General features: G+C 46.1%; 1 protein-coding gene across 1 annotated transcript in view; it reads right to left on the reverse strand.

Annotated features, from left to right (window-relative positions):
- Positions 1–9,677, reverse strand: part of fn1a (fibronectin 1a) — a gene marked incomplete at its 3' end in the record, with an annotated part of 41,142 nt that extends 31,465 nt beyond the window's left edge. The window contains exons 1-9 of the mRNA XM_080019569.1: positions 9,537–9,677; positions 8,549–8,674; positions 8,068–8,205; positions 7,107–7,238; positions 6,867–7,004; positions 5,283–5,441; positions 4,123–4,320; positions 3,831–4,013; positions 3,306–3,482 (exon numbers count right to left, since the gene is read on the reverse strand). Coding sequence (XP_079875695.1) covers positions 3,306–3,482; positions 3,831–4,013; positions 4,123–4,320; positions 5,283–5,441; positions 6,867–7,004; positions 7,107–7,238; positions 8,068–8,205; positions 8,549–8,674; positions 9,537–9,675 — 1,390 coding nt within the window. The 5' untranslated portion in view covers positions 9,676–9,677. The remainder of the gene's footprint in view (positions 1–3,305; positions 3,483–3,830; positions 4,014–4,122; positions 4,321–5,282; positions 5,442–6,866; positions 7,005–7,106; positions 7,239–8,067; positions 8,206–8,548; positions 8,675–9,536) is intronic.
- Between the last annotated feature and the right edge of the window lie 10,251 nt (positions 9,678–19,928).

The raw sequence follows: 19,928 nt of genomic DNA on the forward strand, positions 1-19,928 counted from the left end.
AACGGAGGGGGAAATTACTTTGGTAATGGTTTCGGTCAACTAAAGAATTCATGAACGTTATATTCCCAAACCAATAAGCGGGCAGTCCAAGAACGGGAATATACTTTTATAGCCCTTTTCCCACGTGGAATGAAAGCCATAAATCCATTGGCAATGTTCCGTATTGGCGTAATGTGGGAAAAGAAGCCGGTGTTGATGTTCCATGAAGGTTGTTTTCGTAAATCTCTCCACTCTCGACCGAGTATCATTTCCAGGAAAATGCCGCAACGGCTGTGAATGGAAATGTGTGTGTGGATGGAAGCTGTAACTGCCGGGACAAGCAGGTAAAGTAGGGGTGGAGCCCAATCCGGATTCCGGCAAAGCACAAATGGTGGGTTTTTACGAATATCTATTTCCTACAAATATTTTAAAAGTTGTTTGTTTTCGGAAAAATAAATAAATAAATAAATAAATAATAAACATTCTGAAAAAATGGCGAGTCTGATCCGAGCCGTGGCGTTCGGCTGCAAAGACGAGAAACCAAAACGCGTCCAGTCTCTACGGAGACAGGTATTTTTATTTTTAATTTTTGATTTCTTTTACTTCTTAAAAATACAACTCAGACCGTAGACGTGTCTTTTGGAGTTTGGAGTGCGGTGCGGGGACATCGGGCATCCGGCTGCACCGGCGCGCAAAACCGGAGGGAGCGAGGGGACAGGGAGAGGTAGAACAGGTGGAGAACGTTCATTCTCCCAAATCAGAGAGCGTAGGACAGGTTGAACATGATCACACTGATTTAATAACATTGGGTTAGGGTTATTGCGTTCGGGGGCTCTGTCCCGGCTCCGTCAGGAAAAAAAACAAACCGATTCAGGTTGTACGTCCGTTGCCGACAGATTGTCCAAGCGATCGCATCTACACTGGACATAACGTACTAACCTGAACCCATTACGTACTGTATCGGTAACAGTCATTTAACGTGGGAACAGACTCCACGCGGAACTTTAGCATAATGGAGGCCAATGCGGGAATGACTACCTGCTGCCTCTGCCGGATATTTTTTGTCCAGCAAGGTCATGGATTCCATGTGGGAATCAGTCAACCCAGTCAACCCGTGATCTTGAAGAGTTCATAATCATAAAAACATCTTATCCAAACCATATTTACATATGGGTCAAACGTGGCTGGTGGAATGGATACCTCATTGAAACCTAATTTAAGGTTTACATTACAACTAATGCCCTCAGACTGGTCGATGAAGGAAAATAAATCTCAGAACTTAAATCAAAGACAAGCTGAAAGACATGATTTGTAGTATACTAAATACACTAGGTCTGGGTTTAGATGTCTCTCCTTGGATGTAGCGAAGGGTTAAAATAGAAAGCCCCCGCCCTCAATTTCGCCTAAGCCAGGTCGTTCCGAATTCCATAACCTGTTCATAACTCAAACAGCTCGAACCTTCTTCAAGATCATTTATCTATCTCCTAAAAAAAAAAAAAAAAAAAAAAAAGCTTGAGAAGTCTCTGAAGTTATTCCATCAGTGGAACAACAATTCCATCTGGGGATACAGTGGTGGTCCCCCCCCCCCAGCTGAATCGATTTAATGCTTACCGCTCGGAGATTGTTTAATTTTGACTTTTGTGAATGCAAACCCAGACACACTGTCGTTTGCCCCTCGCCGGTCTGCGGCCGCCGCGGCCGGGGCACGCCTCCGCCTTTTCAAACAGCGCCATTACCATTTCAAGCAGCGTGTTTGTTTGGAGCGTCCTTCCAAAGTCGTTTCATTTCAATAGCGCAGACCTCCTGGTGTCCCGACAACCCAGCTCTCCCATCAACATGCACCGACCTCGGCCCCAATGCACGAACGGTGCTTTTTCCTCTTAAAATAAATAAATAAATAAAAAAGGTCCTTTTCACGGCAGTTTTTAGAAACGGCCAGGGAGTAAACCTATATTTAAAGCCGGCCTCCGCTCCGAGTCAGACTCTTCTCTAATCATTTTAACTCCTCTGCTGCAGGTCTCAAAGCGATCCGTGTTCTCCGCGTGTGTTCGTACCGACTCCAGACCTCCGAAGCCACACTGCAGCCTGCCTTGAAATCAGGCCGGAGCGAAAAATAGATCCGAGCGTCACGTCTAATATCTGAGCCTCCTGGGCTCCGTTTGATTTATCTGGCCAGATGCTGCAAAGACAGCTACTTGAACAATAAATATTACACACAAATATTCAATTTTATTCCGGCTCAAATGAACCTGTTGATTCCTATAAAGTCTGCATTTCAAATTGTATTAAGCTCATACCAACCACACTCCATTTGTTTAGCTGTGAAGCAATACTTTGATATTCTCGCCAACTACTCTAAGTTTTTAGGGAATAGGGACTACAACCAGACCCCCCCCCCCACCCCCCCAGCCCGGCACACTAAAACTGCAATGTTTTGTTATTCGGATCGTCACCCAAATCTCATGACATTAACACTTGAATCCCTTTTCTTGTTTTGACTTTTCTCTGCAGACGTCAATGTTAATGCAAGAACCCTCCCCATTGTTGAGGCGTTGGTACTAACAAACCCTCCCCGTCGCTGGGAAAGGAGCCGTTATTTAAACACCGTTACTGATATGTTTGTTTCGTAAAATAAAGGTTACTTTGAAGGAGTCTTTACACGTCAATCCACACGTCTTAAAGCAATGTATCTGAACCCCCGACTCTCCAACCGCTCCCCCACGATTGAGGTGGCGAGTGTTGAGGACACCACCCCCACATTTTCTTCACAGCTCTGGGACTCTTCGTCACCCACGTAGCACTAACTGGCACCCACACAGAACCTCCTCCAGCGCTTCAGTCTTTCCCGCTGGGGCTCGTACGTTATCGGACCATCTCCTACTCGTCTAGCGGCTGTAGGCACGAGGGGGTCTTTACAGTCTTTTCGACCCCGCTCTCATTCACAGTTTTATGCGTCCCATAATGTAATCAACCAAAAGCGCTATAATGGCCGCCTAAAAGGGTTAGGACACCGTCTCTCCCCAGTCGAGACTCCCTCAGGTGTTACTCAACCTCGGGAGTGACCGAGCGATTAAGAATGCAAATGATGTGTATTGGCCCCAGGGCTGGCGGGGTGATGCCAAAAAGTTAATCAATCATCGAGAGCAGAGCGCTGTGGAAAAAATTGCATTGTTAATTTGTACTCCCCTTGAAGCGATCCAACTCAAGCACGCACGCACGCGCGCACGCACACGCGCACACGCACACGCACACACACACACACACACACACACACACACACACACACACACACACACACACTCACACACACTTTCTCTCTCTCTTACCGGCCATGGGGCAGAACCCGAAGCGATGCTCTCCATTGTAGTCGGACGTGGTACTGCACCACTTCATGCCGTCCGGCCGCCCGTCCGCCGTGCAGTCGGTGTAGTTGCGGCCGTTGTACAGGAAGGGGAACTGGCACAGGGCGCCGTTGGAATTGCCACCGCGCGTTGTCACCAGCACTGTTGTAGAAGAAATTCATGTTAATTAAGTCAATAAAATCATACCATACCACATACTAATGCTCTATCGGCTCCCAACCTGATAGGTAATTTCATGAAAGGCCATCATCACTGGCGATAGGATTGGATGTCATCATGTATTTATTTAGACGTAATAAAGATCATAATAAACACCGGCCCATTTATATCCATCATGAAAGAATTACGCACAACTGTATGTCTGGAACTGGCACTTTGAAACATCCCACGACAGTCCTTGAAGAGCCTGGATACTGGACCAACAACTACAACATCTGCCAAGTTCAGCTATTGTTACCCAACACTTCACCATCGCCTCGAACCTCTTACCGTTCTTCTCAGTGCAGAAGGAGTATTTCTTCTCCGTCTCAAAGTCGGAGGAGGTGGAGCACCACAGCTGGCCGTCGCTGCGTCCGTCGGAGATGCAGGAGTGGTAGGTCTTGCCCTTGTAGACGAAGGGGAAGGCGCAGGGCTGGCCCCCGGAGTTGCCGCCGTACACCGCCACTGGACCCTCTGTAAAGGAGGGTGGGGGAAATGTACGTGTAAGGTGTAAATTTAAACAGTGGGTTTGTAAAGGAGATATAAAAAAAAAGCAAAAAAAACAAAACAATGTTCATCTCACCCCATTCCTCACAGCTGAATCCATTGCCCAGACAGGTGCAGATCATCTGCTTGGGGCCCTGGCTCTTGATCCAGCGCTGCCCGAGGAAATAGGTCACTCCCGTGTCCGTCCGACAGGCCCCCTCCTGGGGAAGCTCGGGGATGGTGGCAGGCTGGTAGATGGCCGGCTGGATGTTGGTGATCACACGAGAGCCTGTGCCTAAAATATGACAGGGGGCACAAGTCGGAATATTCTTACGTGTATTATTTACCCCTCAATTATATTCTGTACAGCTCTTTTGATGTCTACCTGCCAAGGGATTGTGCATGGAAATGAGGTAATAGCTAAATATAGACACTAATGGTGATGATGTAGTATTCTGTATCGCATACTGTGTCACTGTTCAGGGTTGTTCGTGATGCCGTATTGCTGCGCCGTACTGTTGTATAATGTGCTGTATTATCCCAAACACTACCTCCCTTTATTCACATGCCACTTTAATGCACATATCTGTATATACATAATTGCCTATTCCATATACATAAGCATATTCCCTCTATCTATTCCATTTTATTTCATTTTATTTTTATTGTATTTTATCCTATATATTTTTATTTTATTCTACAAGTATTCGACTTACTGTATTACGTTTTAGGAGTCAGTTAGTTGGTCTATTAGAAAGAAATTTTTCCTAGGACATATTGTGTGTTATCACCACGTGCGTTGCATTACATTTCACTGCATATATGTATGAAAGTATGTATATGTAAGTGACGAATAAAAAATCTTGAATCTTGATTTCATAATCATAACAAAACCAGACACTTAAACACAGAGACATCTTTAAATCACACCTCCGCAAGTTACGGAACGACTAATAGGAAAAGGAAAAGCCTGAGCTTGATTTATTCTACCGGGGGCGTGCATGAGTTCATGGTGAGAAATTCAGCAACGGCATAGAGAGAAGAAATGAGATCACACACAGTAATGACTTCAGTGATATCGCTGAACACCCCCATCTCTCCCTCCCACCCACTCTGTCCGGTTTCTCGGTGGGAGTCCAAGGCTCTCCATTTCGACCTCCACAAATCACTTTGGCCCGCTCTACCCTGCCTCTCGCCGAACCGGGACGGAGGAGATAAAGGGAAAAAGGACAAAGTGTAATAAAGATGATTTCTCACCAAGTCCAGAAGTGTGAAGGGAGGCGTGTCTCTCGCATTTCCACTCCCCGCGGCCGTTCCCCGTGCACAGGCACTGGAGCTGGTTGCCCCGGGCGTCCGACTTGGTCCAGGTATCTCCGATACGATACGAGGACAGGGTGTCCTGGTCGTTACAACGATCTGGAAGAGGAGGGGGAGGACGGAGGGCAAAAGGGAGATCAATGACAGACAATGCAAGACAGAAATAACCAAAACCCCAAAGAACCCAATGCCTTTGTCACAACAAACAGAGGAAAGGCATCCATGATGAATGCATGAATGAATATCCATGGTTTGATTCACATGGAGGAAGGCCACCCCGAAGCCTCGCGTGTGACGACGAGCCAGCAGGGAATGAGCATCGCTTCCTTGACAGATGAGGACACGAAGCGGGGTCATTAAGGAAGCGAGTAATGGCTCTTAATTGGAAACACAACCGGTAGACATTTCCAGACACAAGCACTTTAGGTCTATCAGCAAAAAAAAACAAAAAAACAAAAAAAAACAAAAACACGCCACTTCCCCCTCGGTCCCGTCAATGAAACGTGTGCACGTGTGTGGGCGTGTGTGCGTGTGTGTGTGTGTGTGTGTGTGTGTGTGTGTGTGTGTGTGTGGATGCGGAATCACAAGGGCCAGTCGCGGCAGTGGAGTGGAGGTGGATGGAATGGGATCCAGCTGTTTTTGTGTGTACGTACGCATGACACAACTTCAAAACACAACCAAACAACAGATGCCAGGGACTCGCTTCCCGTTCTGCCCGTTCAGCTCCTCAATGTCGTTTCCCGTGTTGTGTGGAAGGCCACGGGCAAATAAAACAACAAAAAAAAACCTATTGATGGGACTTTTCAAAGGATCCCATAATGGATGGTTGGTGACATCAGCTCGTAGAAATGCGATACAGAAAGCATGAATTAGGAGGAATTAGGAGAAGGGCCCGAGGATTGAACCGATTAGGAGGGGGCGCTCACGGGATCGAGATCTGCAGCGAAACTGAGGCACAGTTTGGCAGCGGAGACGCGCCCGTAATAGTCAAGGCGCTTAAAAACATGCAGACATCTTGGGTTAAATCTGTTTAAAAACCGTATAAACCATCTGGATCCTATACAGTCCCTGCTACCATCTCAGCGTCCCGTGCAGGGAGGAGGAGGAGGGAGGGGCATTGCGGAAGGACGAAATGTAGAGAATGATAAATAGATTTCGTGAATTTATTATCTTGTACAAGGGCCGGTCGTACGAGGGTCGGATCATAGATGTGCTGAAGAGCAGCCCTCTGGGATCAACAGTTTATTTTGGGGAGTCAGGGAATATATGGTCAGTTTGGCGTCACAGATTCGTACGTGTTTGAGATAAGGCAAACTCTGTGACGGTCGAAGGAGTGGATATTGTTCCTCCTTTGTACAGTTTATCTCTTTAGATAGTTCACGGTGCGCACTGCCTGTGGGAATTAACACTCTGTGCTGATATGTGATTACATAGATTAAGATATATTGTTACACACACAAGTTTATATGGTCATGGTTACATAACATAGCAAAGTAATTAATACAATTCCAATCAGTTTCTTACTCCTGGAGGTGCAGGTGATGCGTCCGTTTCCCTCCCCGAGGCAGGTGCAGTCCACCACCATCCATCCCTGGTACGGCTTCTCCCAAGTCTCCCCGACGACGTAGGATGTCCCCGCCAAGTTGTCGTAGCAACGCTCGGCTGCGGAGAACGCTCGATTAGTGAAACGCTTGGTGGACCGGTACCCACCGGACGAGTCCCCAATCCCGTCCGAATTAGGCCTCACCCCGGCCGGGCACTCACCGACAGGTTTGCAGGTCCACTCTCCCTTGCCGTTTCCAAGGCAGACGCACTCCAGCATGTAGCCTCCCGTCTCGTGGGGTCTCCTCCAGGTGTCGCCGATCTTATAGGACACCCCGCCTTCGTGGCAGCGATCTGACGGAGGAGGAGGTTCAATGAAAGGACGCGATGGATATGAAGTGAGGCTCAGACTGTAGGCTATAGCCACTTTTCCCACCAAAGTACAGGAAGTACATGAAGAACCATTCCCGAAACCTTCTGTAATGGGGACCTTAGCGGTCCTTAAAAGGGGGTTCCTGGTTGCTTTCCCACCCGCGCCTTGGAACCATCATCTTAATCGGCATTGTTCGGTACAACAAATTCCGACAAAAATGTTCCCTTTCCCCCAAAAATTACTTCCTTGGGACCATGAATCCTAAGTGGAACCAATTTCGGAACCGAGTTCCTCCTGTGGAAAAAAGGCCCGAGCCCCGGGAACCGAGTTCCTGCTTCCTGAAACAGTTCCTGCGGTGGGAGAGGGGTACGTGCATGTGTTAAGCAGAGGGAGCATGAGAGACTGTGCGGACAAAACGGAGAAACTACGTCGCGCACACATTTATCCCATTATCCAACCACCCCGGATGGCCACTAACAGCTGCAGAGCACTGGTTGTTAATCAGCTATGGAGAATCTGGAGATAAGCCAGTCTTGTCCGACACTGACAGGGGACACGCTGGGAAATAATACCACGCAGAGTTGTACACCCATTCACATTCTCAATCAGTTATGCTCTACGCTGGATTTGCAGGTTTAGACTTCTGGGCCACTCGCCGGGAAGAGGGCCAGTGTTGCTGAGTGGAGCATAAATGAAACACACACACACACACACACACACACACACACACACACACACACACACACACACACACACACACACACACACACACACACACACACACACACACACACACACACACACACTTACTGGCGATGGTGCAGCTGATCTTGCCCCTTCCAGAACCAATGCAGGTGCAGTCCCAGATCATGTCGTCCTTCGGTCTCTCGTAGGTCTCTCCCACGGTGTAGGAGCGCTGGTTGATCTTATCGTAGCACCTTTCCTCGGCTGCACAGCGAGAGGAGACGATGACGAGGCGGTTGAAGAAAAGGTGTGTGTGTGTGTGTGTGTGTGTGTGTGTGTGTGTGTGTGTGTGTGTGTGTGTGTGTGTGGGAGGTGAGTTTGCATTTAAAGAGATGACCGGGTAGACAGCGAAATTGGAAGACAATTAATGATAGAGATTTAGAGGAAGTATGAAGTATTTGCTGGGGACACACACACACTCACACAGACTCACTCAGACTCACTCAGACTCACTCAGACTCACTCAGACTCACTCAGACTCACTCAGACTCACTCAGACTCACTCACAAAACGTTCAACAAAGACTGGCACCACCACCAGCGCTGACCTTCAGGTTTGCTTTTGCACTTGATGCCAGCGACTCCGTGGCAGGTACAGATCAGGGTGCTGCCCAGGTACGGACGCTCCCACTGGTCGTTCAGAGCATAGTACTGACCATTCTCTATACAGCTATCTGAAAGGGGGGGGGGGGATTGGATAGACAGGGGGGGAATGGATTGGATACAACTGTGGCACAGGCTGGAATGAGATGTTTCCAGACGCACAGGCAGGGACACTCCCCAAAAAAACAGGATCGGACATTTATTTTCAGTCAGAAATTCCTTCATATTATAGTTACAATACACTGTCTACGGCACAAGTGAGAGTGTGTACGATGTGTGTGTGTTTTTGTGTGTGTGGCATGAGACTACACTGAAGACCTCAACATCTTTTTTTTTTTTTCCTCCCCTCCAAACGTCTTGAATGCGATCACTGCACTCCATGGTTGCAGGAAAATGTGTGAATCCCTCTGGGATTGTTTTCCAAACTGAGTTTAAAAGCTGAAGACGCAGGTAATTTTCGTCATATCCACATAAGGTGATACTGCCAGCAAGTTGGCGATGAGCCAGTTTCTTATGCAAAAAAAATAAAAAATCCGTAATGATATAGAATTTATTATTCCTGCTCTCATTTAGAATAAAAACATGTTTTTTTTTTAATTGACATAACTTGAAACTTGAATTCCAAAAGGCTCCACCGAGAAGTGGTAAATCAACAGGACGGATTTAAAGGCAGCATACACAGCAAGTCCATTTTTTATTTTTTTACTTTTTTTATTTTATTTTTTACCTTTTTCAGTCCAAGTACATTTCAATAACATCACTCTCCAACTACCAAGTTTTTGTTTTTATCTATTAATGCAACTTAAAAGCTTCAAATCCCTCCATAAAGTTGCAGAAATGGACAAATAAACAATGTATTCTGCCATTCATTGACCTGCCTCTGGCTGCACCCAGAGACCTCATTCCCGGACAAGAGGAACCAGGGGCACCCACCTTGGGAGACGGAGGACGCCTGGGTCTCCTGCGCCTGCCGCCGGATCTTGCGACCCTCGCCGGGCTTGCAGCTCACCAAGCCCCCGGCGCAGAGCACCAGGAGCAGCAGCCCGGCACCGAGGCCGCTGGATGTGTGCATGGCTGTAACCCCGAAAAACTGCCGCGGAGCTGAGGTTTCAGATTCAGGTCCCCGCGCTCCTTCGCCCCCCGTGCAAGTTCTCGGCTCCCGCTCTGTCTTGCTCCACGGCGAGCCCCGGTCCGCCGCTCTGCACAGTCCGACCCTGAGTGTCTGCGGGCGGCTCGCATGCAGGTCTGGAGGCTGGGCCTGGGGGAGGAACCCTCCATCTGGGCACGGCCTTTCAGGAGGAGGGAGGGCCCACAGAGGGATGCGTCCGGCTCCCCAGCAAGGCCAGCAAGTTGCTTTCTTGTTTTTTTGTTTTTTTCGGACTGTGGGTTTTATTTACTGTAAACCTGCTGTTATTTTATAATAACAGGTTTGTATCTTCAATTTAAATAGATGATTGCGAACTAGAGCATTCTTTTTAATATATATAACTTTTAATATATATTACATTATATTATTGTATCATGTTATACAATATTTTATTATATTATATGATATTATATAATTGTATCATATTATATAATTGCATCGTATTATATGATATGAGATGATATGATGTGATATTATATTATATTATATTATATTATATTATATTATATTATAATACATTTTTCATTCCAGATGTGATTAAATCGATTAAACATCCATCGCCTTTGAGGGTTGGTGCATAGTTGTACAGAATATAGAGTCGAACAAAAAGTAAAACAAAGTAAACAGAATGTACCAAATTGTGATCCTGAGCACGGGATAAATTAAATGAAAAGACTGGTTGGGGCCATTTATTTGAAAATACATAAATATGACACTGGCGTTGTAGCGCCCCCTATAGGCCACTCGGGTGAGGACGGGTCGCTCCATTGGAAATGGGAGGAGACCCAGCAGCTCATTAGCTCATGAACACAGGATGATTTCATATAATTTAATTCAAATTAAGCCCTGTTGTTTGTTTTTTTTTTACACTTTTTCAAATGCATTATTTATTTGTGGCACGATCGTATCACTTTCAAACCCAACCCATATGCCAATGGAACTGTAGGCCTGCATCGAGATCTACACACCTGTAAGGGTGGCAGCAAAGTCGGGGATGTAAATGTCAAATACTAGTACTAAATACTATGAGAAAATGAGTTGAGCTCATAGGAAGAGGCCGTTACAAAGGCCATGGCAAGGCAGGGCAGGGCAGGGCAGGGCAGGATGGTTGCTAGTGTCCGGGGCTGTAAATATACATATTACGGTGTACTGTGCAATCAAACATGCTTTTTTTTTTATGAGCTGTTAACTGAAGTATATGACTGTTCTCTCATGAAACATTTCAGTCATGGTCATAATATGACATTTTTCTCTACAAATAAAATCAACATTACGGATAGTAAGTGTGGCTCAGCAGCGCCTCCCTTCTCCTCCACTTCTGAGCAAAATGGTGCAGTCGCTCAAATCAGGGGGTTAAATTACTCTTAAATATAATAAGATATACTACTATATCTTGAATATAGTAGGAAAAAAAAAACGCTCAATAGAAAAACATCTACCCGCCTTTTCAGGATAAAACAAACGTACCTATAAGGCACTCAAAAATAAATGGAAGAATTAACAAAAAAATGGTGCTGTTGAGGTGAGACTGGAAATGCTCCTATATGCTGAGAGCCAACCAGACCAGGCCTCCAGGCTCTCTAATGATGGAAGCCAGGAAAGGGAAGCACAATAAAAACTATTTTTTTAATTTTCATATTTTTTTTTACTCAAGTAAAGAGAACATTTTGCAGTGTCCTTCAAAAACCAATTTTTTTTTCCAAATAGGCAACTATGAATTGTGATAAAAAATAATAATACTTGCAACTTTGTTCAAAAAACACTTTGTTCAGGTTCCCTCTCAGTTCGATTTTTTTTCTTTTATAATTAATATTTACACCAAAGGTCAGAGGTCACTTGTTAGTGAACAAAAACAATGAAGAAATAAAGGAAACGCTGACCCACCTGCAGTAACCCCTCAAAAAGATTTGTTTCTCCTCTGTTTAATTCACCTATACGTCATTCCGAAATAAGTAATATTGGCTCATTATTATCTTTTTATGGCACTTCCGAGACTATCTCCCCAATTGAGACGTAATTAATATTAACGACTCTTTCTCTAATGCAGGGGTCTCAAACCTAAACTACCTAGGGGCCGCCCTCCAGGCTGTGTCCCCGTAGGGGGGGCACCGTGGATAAGGAAAAACTAGCTGGGAAAACGCCTTAAGGTTTTTTTACACTGAGCATTGGTGAATTGGTAAATCATAATACAATTAAATCAAAGTAGATCATATGGATCAATAAAAAAAATATTTATTACATTCTATTTTATTCTCTTTTCTTATCTGAAAACGTAATTGAAAAAAATTCGACCGGACGTCCTCGGCTCTATAGGTTTACACAACCCAGCGGAGGGCTGCAGGAACTGGGTCACATGGCGTCAGCGTCTGGAAAAGCTCCAGTAGCCCAATGCTTCACTGTCTGGAAAGTGTTTATTCCTCCAAGGGTCTCGTTGCAGTGATACCGTGAAAAGGAGCTTTGACGAAAAGTTCCTGTTGGAGTTTGGTTTTTCGGTTGCGGCCTGTGCTCTTGTGAAGTCGTCGCACTTTGTGATATGAATCCCCATTATTTCCGGTTTTCTCCTCACTTTAATTAATTGTGCGCGTGTTTTATTGTCCTTGAATCAAAGTGCAATAAAAAAACGAAAACTTCGATTTTTGCATTAAAATCAAGCTAAATTGCAGCTTACTTAGAAGTCTCACTTTCAACAAATAGCCGTTCACTTTGAAAGTGATATTTGAAATGAATAACGACAACATGTTAAAATCTGCTCCGCTGGAGTTCACACTTGCTTCAGCAGCTCCTGGGTTGTTTCCAGGAACATCCAAAGGCAGTTTGACGTGATTTATCATGTCCTACATGGTGTCGGTGACGGGTGAGACGGCATTGAAAAAGTAATAAAACAAGCCCCGTGACCCCGTCCAGTAAATCTCGGGGTTCACGCAATCTGATTTAAAGTGAAGTTTTCCAACTAGATAAATTACCCGGGAGTGTTTATTTATTAATTGATTACATTCATACGTCACATTATCGATGTGCATTTTCAAAGTATTAAACACTTGGTCACATGCATCCCTTCGCTCAAGGCTTTGAGTAAATTCAATTTACCTGTAGGGCTGGGTATTGTTTAAAAAAAAAATACAGTACCAGCACCGATACCGGTACCCTTAAAGTGATACGATACCAATAGAGTACTTCGTTCGATACCTTTTTTTTCTACTTGATTTTTACACATATACATTTTGAGAGTGTTCAAATGATGGAAATATTTATTGAATAACTGTGCAAAACTGTACGATGTGGTATGTGGGCAGTGTCATTTCAAACAAAAATGCCAGTACAGTGAGGAGAACCTCTTCGCCTGTTCATATGGAACCCTGGCTGTTGTGTAAAGACGGACTTGAAAAGCGGTGAACCCGCCCTTCAACAGACTGTTGCAGCTTCTGCTGCGGCAGCGAGCCGATCGCACGTCGCACCAAACCGAGGAACGCTGGCGGTGAGTGGCTGTGAGCGAAACCACACAAACAGTCTTTTTTTTTTTGGGGTACAAAAAGGTTCGAATGCAGGTATTGTTTGACTGGGGAAGTTTCGATACCGCTTGGTTTTTGGGTTAATGATTGCCAATACCAAATACCGAAGCCCTATTCACCTGATGCGAAAATGTCGCGGCCAACCTAATCCTGTCCCTTGACGATGTGATCCCATCTCTCTTTGTGAGCCCTTTAAATCCAAGTATTTTCATTGCATAAAAATGGAACAACAAAGACTACTAACATACATACGGTACTAACACTGTTAATAAAGCTGCTTCAAAAGCCCAATAACTCCTAATTATGGAGAGTTTTCTCTCCGTGTGTGAGTTAATGCAACAGTAAAGAGAAAGTGTTAAACATATTTGTCTGATCAACACAGGCGGTGACGAAGGTCTGGTGGGAGGGGGAAAAAGAAAGCAAAAGTCAGCTTTTTGCATTAAAATCATTAAAGTTGATAGATAGCGCATGGACTGGCATTGACAGTGGATTCGCTGGCCGTGTAGTTCACGTCCTCAAGCCTCTGGCTCACGGGCCGCGCGGCGACGTGGTCCGGGGCTCCCAAATCAGAACCAGCGAATTGCGGGTGTCTTTATTCTGTCTGTATTGTCATGAGCTCGGCCCGCGCGGCAGTTAAACGGCGGTAAAACAGCTGGTAAATCACATTGCGGTTGAGCAGGGACGGCTCCTCTGCTCCCTAACCAGGACCATGTGCTGAGGGTCCGAGCACAGCGTCGCCGCGAGGAGGTGAAATGCTGCTCTGGACATCACTCCACCGTAGCACTGCATCAACTACTGGCTTTCGCTCGTAGGAGTAGTATCTGTAGTAGTAGCAATGGAGAGTGCAGTAGTAGTAGTACTGTAGCTGTAGTAGGAGGAGTAGAAGTAAGAGTAGTAGGAGTAATAGTAGTGGTAGTCAGTAATAGCAGTTGTAGTCTATGTAGTAGTAGGAGTGGTAGTAGTGACCATAGTTATCGTAGTAGTTGTAGTAGTAGGAGCAATACTACTAGTAGTTGTAGTTGTAGTAACTGTAGTTGGGGTGGAAGGGGTAGTAGTAGTATTAGCTTTAATAGTAGTCGTAGTAACTGTAGTTGGGGTGGTAGTGGTAGTAGTAATATTAACGTTAATAGTAGTAGGAGTAGTAGCATTTGTCAGTAGTAGTAGGCTAGTTGTAGTAGTAGTAGTAGTAGTAGTAGTAGTAGTAGTAGTAGTAGTAGGAGTAGTAGTAGTAGTAGTAGTAGTAGGCTAGTAGTGGTAACTGCAGTCATAGGAGAAGGAGTTGGAGTTGTAGGATAGTTGTAGTGGTAGTAAAATTAACAATACAGTAGTACAGTGGGAATAGTAGAACGGTAATAGTAGTAGGTGTAGTAGTAGCAGGCTAGTAGTAGTAGTGGTAAATGCAGTAGTAGGAGAAGGGGTAGTAATTGTAGTAGTAGTAGTAAAAGTAACAATTCAGTAGTACAGTAGGAGAAGTAGTACAGTAAGAGTAGTAGGTGTAGTAGTAGCAGACTAGTAGTAGTAGTGGTAACTGCAGTAGTAGGAGAAGGAGTAGTAGTTGTAGTAGTAGTAAAAGTAACAATGCAGAAGTACTGTAGGAGTAGTAGTACAGTAAGAGTATTAGTAGTAGTAGTAGGCTAGTTGTAGTAGTGGTAACTGCAGTAGTAGGAGAAGGAGTAGTAGTTGTAGGCTAGTTGTAGTAGTAGTAAAAGTATCAATGCAGAAGTACAGTAGGAGAAGTAGTACAGTAAGAGTAGTAGTAGTAGTCGGCTAGTTGTAGTAGTAGCAATAGTAACTGCAGTAGGAAGAGCAGTAGAAATAGGCTAGTTGTTGTAGTAGTAACGGCATGGGAGAAGTAGTTGTAGTTATAGGCTAGTTGTAGCACTAGTAGTAGATGTAACAATGTAGTCGTAGGAGTAGTAGTAAGTAACTGCAGTAGTAGGAGTAGTAGTATCTGTAGTAGTAAAAGGAGGGGGAAGTAGTAACTGTAGTAGTAGTTGTAGGAGCAGTAGCAAAAGTAGTAGTATTGGCATTAATAGTAGTAGTATTGGCATTATTAATAGTAGTAGCTTTAGTTGTAGCAACAGTCTGAGTTGTTGTGGTGGTCATAGTGGCAGTAGTGGTGGTAGTAGTAGGAGTAGCAGTAGTAGTGAAGGTAGTAGTATTGGCATTAATAGTAGTAGTAGCTTTAGCTGTAGCAACAGTCTGAGTTGTTGTGGTGGTCATAGTGGCAGTAGTGGTGGTAGTAGTAGGAGTAGCAGTAGTAGTGAAGGTAGTAGTATTGGCATTAATAGTAGTAGTAGCTTTAGCTGTAGCAACAGTCTGAGTTGTTGTGGTGGCCATGGTGGCAGTAGTGGGAGTAGTAGGAGTAGCAGTAAAAGTAGTGGCAGTCGCAGCGTTTTGAACATAATAAATTGCTTCTCGCGTGCCGCAAAAGGAGAAACACCCGTCCACCATCACGTGGCATTCACAGTGATTCAGGCATTCAATCCCAAATACCGGGCTCCCAGAGCATCATGGGAAACGTAGCGGTGGCACGGTGGCACTGGCTGGTAAACAAACTGGTTTCTAATGGGGACCAGCCGTCCCCTCCTGGGCACCACGGACGCTGGGACGCCAGATGAGACGCTCGGTATTTACTTTGAGGTCAGAATGTTCAGCCTCCTCCACAAACACGACGCTCCGCAGGTGTTTGTGAGCGGCTCCGACCGGCGAAATACCTGAAATTCCTGGTTGGGAAGGGGCACTAACTCACCTGATGGTAAATCCCTGGAACGACCGAGTGGTTCGTCCTGCTCGACCGATTCAGCGGCTGCGCTGTGAGTCTTTTGTTTCCAAACACGTTACACAGTGGCGCCTCGACTTACGACTGTAATTCGTTCTGTAAGAACGGTCGTATGTTAAAACAGTCGTATGTCGAAGCAATTTTTCCCATATACACCACGCTCATATTTTTATATTCTTAGAAAAACTACTTTCCGTTACACCACTAATATATCCTCCATTTTTTTATTTTTATTCGTAATTCTTCTTTTTTCTATTTTTTCCCTTCTTAGTTCCAATGGGAGTCATCGCCCTTTTCCTTTTCCCCATCATCCTTCTCGTTAGGACTCATCATGAAGGGTGAAAATAAACAAAATACACAGCACAAACACAGTACATATGAAAAAGATATGGATAAGCCACAAACTACATTTCACTGCATATATGTATGAAAGTATGTATATGTATGTGACGTGACGTATGTGGCGAATAAACCTCTTGAACTACGTGCACACACGATGTAGGTCGCCCGCTGACTGACTGCTGACTGACTGCTGACTGGCCGCCGACGCGCCAACTGCAAATTCCCACGCTCGTATCTTGGAGCAGTCGGTCGCAAGTGGATACAAATTTTCGCGACTATCGCTGCTCCCATCTCGGATTAGTCGTGAGTAGATGCAGTCGTAAGTCGACGTACCACTGTACTGTGATGACGAGGAGCTGGTTGTGTTTCGGCGATCTGCCCGCGCCCTTTAATTTGCGGAGAAGCGACCGATCGGGCTAGTTTTGATCGCAACGGGCTGGAAGAAATAGCGCTGGGCGGGTACATAAAATTTGCGCTGGTCGGTGAAATAATTGCCGTTTTTTTATTTTATTTTATAAGACTGTGTTCCCCCTGGCCCGTTCCTCAAAAAAAAAAATAGATAGATAGATAAATACATAAATAAACAAATAAATAAATAATTTCAAACTGTTTTTTTTTTTGTTTTTTGATGGATTTAATTGATCGAAACAAAAGGAGCACCGTGCCTGTCGGGGACGCTCGCTTAACCCCCCGTCAACGGTTTTCGGCGCTGGTCTGGTTTTGGGCGGATTGGGCAGCCACTGCGCTGCGGTTGTCGGTCCGACCTGGCAACATCGGCCTCTCGCCGGACGTTTTTTGTTCTCCTTGTTGGTGTTGCTCCTCCGAACACGGCCAAACCGAACGAGAGCGGTAAAAAACTCTTCCGAAGCCTTTTTCGTTGAAGTCGGAGCGCCGGAAAAAAAATCCGACCCCCCCACCTTCTCGAAAAAATGCAGAGGAGGCGGGATTTGAGAGGCACGGGCCGGGTTAAGCCGGAGTTCCAGGCGGGGATCGTGGAGCAGATCGCTGGGAGCTGAGTTTGCAGGAGTGACGGACCCGGCGTCCGAAGTAAAAGAGGAAACGGGGTCACGCGCTCGTGCGATTTCATTCGATCATTTTTACCGACGCCGTGATCGCCTGCGGTCAGACCGTCGCGGCCCGGGGCTTCTGTTTGGGGGGGGGGAAACCCCGGAACCAACAGTTCAGAAAGTCGGCATTTGGCGAATCGGCCATTGGTCAACGGCCGTCGTCAGTCAGTGGAAAATGGAGCGATGTACCTTGCGACGCCCCAGAGGTTGGAAAGCGTCTGAGTATTCAAACCAAAGGTCTGGCTCAAGTCCACGCAATCATGTCGCCGCTAAAGAGCGACTGCGACTCATTTTATCCGGTAAATCCACTATTTCATGTGGGTTCCTATTGTGTTTTGCACTAACGCGCAGCACGTAACTGCCACACCGTCTCGCCCGGGGTCCGGACGGATTCCATTTTTCCAGTCGTGCAAACGCGCCTTCCCTGTAAAAAAAAAATCGGCTCGGAGGCCCCAGCGATGGGGACGTGAGCCGGACCCGTCTCCGCCGCCTCGACGGCGGGCTGCGGGGCGGCTGTTTGCGTCGCCACGCCGACGTCTCTCTGGGTCCGGCTCCACACGTGTTTCCCATCGAGGCGGCTTAGAGCCGAACACTCGCCTGCTCGTCCGTCTGTCTGGAAGTCGACCCGCATATATAAATATGATTGATTGTTTTTTGTACTTGCACTGATTTGATTTACTCCAGAAAATATGGACCCGCCCTCACGGGTCGATCGCTTCGCCCCCTTCGATTCTTCACCGGCGTTTGTCTTTCTTTCTTTCTTTCTTTCTTTCTTTCTTTCATTATCTACACTCATTCTCTTCTGCTTCCCTGCCTCTAAACATGTTATGTATCGCAAAATCTCTCCATGGAGATTTCCCCCCTCTCTCTCTCTCTCTCTCTCTCTCTCTCTCTCTCTCTCTCGGCCGTAAGCCCCCTTTCGAGATGCTGGTCTATATATGGACATTTTTTTTGGGACGAGAGATAGAGACACCATGCGGCGCGAGGAGGTGAAAAGGTGGACTGATGTATTGCCGACAGCCATTTTACGCTCCTGATGTAATGGTAGGTCGTCTTACCCGCGGTGGCACGGGCCGTATATCTCGCTTTAATTCAACCGTGTGCATTACACAAGGATAACAAGCCGTGAATCACGCGGCGGCGGATGGGGGGAGCGGTTGTTGTTGCTTCATGCTGTCTAACTTCGGTTGTTTATCCGGCCGTGGAATCATTTCACGTGACGAAAAGTTGGAGTTGTGCCACTTTGAGCCCTCCGCTCGCTCTCCAGCTCCGGAGAGTGAGCATCACCGATGGCTGTCCTCATTATTCGGTGGCAGATTTTCATCAGCCCCATTAAACATTCCCAGTCGGTTAGAGTGCGGCTCTGTTTGTTTCGGAAAGCCCTTTATCGGCCACAAAAGTGTTTTTCCTCCGCAGCTTTCAAACCACTTTAATGTTTGCACAGCGTTATGGGATTGAAGAGGGAAATCCCGGTTTGAACTCGTTAGGCGGTGATTTCGCAACGCCGAACCGCCCCCTGCGGTTTTGACAAAGAGCAGAGGCAGGAATTCCTCGGACAATCTGGACCGTTTTTTATTATTTTGCTTAAATGGTCATGCGCCTAAGTGAATCACTGCGCTCGATATGGTCACGGTGAACAATGAGAAAAACAAATCTTTTCCAGCGCCAACGTGGGCGCGTTCGCCAAAAAAACCCACGGGGCAGAGGGTGGATCCACCTCCGCGGAATCATTCCGTTTCCACCGCAAGAAACGCATCAATTACACCCGGACGTGTCTTAAAGGTCATTATGGCGTTTGAGGTGTTATTTATTGACCGCTACGTTTAGTGTTCTCTGTGCAGATCAGTATGGCTGCATGGGGTGAGCCTTGCCTTTATGGGCAAAATTGCAATTGCACTGAACTTTAAACCTCTCGGGTCGCCCACAACGTTAATCCCCGTGACGACAGCATTGGAAAAGTCTATCGGCGCATGTGAGGTGACCGTGACACACCATCCAGCTTCCCTCGCCGCCCCGGTGCTGAACAATTCCCTTCTAGGAAGTCTGAAGTGATTCAGTCGTGTAATAGCTGCGGCGGCAGTTAAGGGCCGCGTTGCTCCCACGTGCCGCCGGGGCTCTCGGGGTGGTTTTTTCCCCCCTCGCATCCTGGACGGTCTCTGAGTCACATGACTACGTGCAGCCTTCAAGACCTCTCTCAAGGACCTCGTCAGCACCTTGATATATTAAACCCTCGTTTCCCAACCTTCTTCTTTTTTCTCCCCCTGCCACAGCACACCCCTATTCTGTTAACAACTACAAAACTGACAAAATTTCATAAACCGTGACATAGACGCAGATACAGCTGTGCTTATTGTTATGGCACAATAATCGTTAGCAGCGCCAGACTCGCAAACGATTCGTCCGCCGCAAACAAATCTGTAAAATGAGTCGGAAAGAAGGTGGGACAAGCGGGTGAATCTTTGTCTCACAAATTTAAAA

This window comes from Zeus faber, assembly GCF_960531495.2.
Source record: "Zeus faber genome assembly, chromosome: 18".
NCBI lineage: Eukaryota > Metazoa > Chordata > Actinopteri > Zeiformes > Zeidae > Zeus > Zeus faber.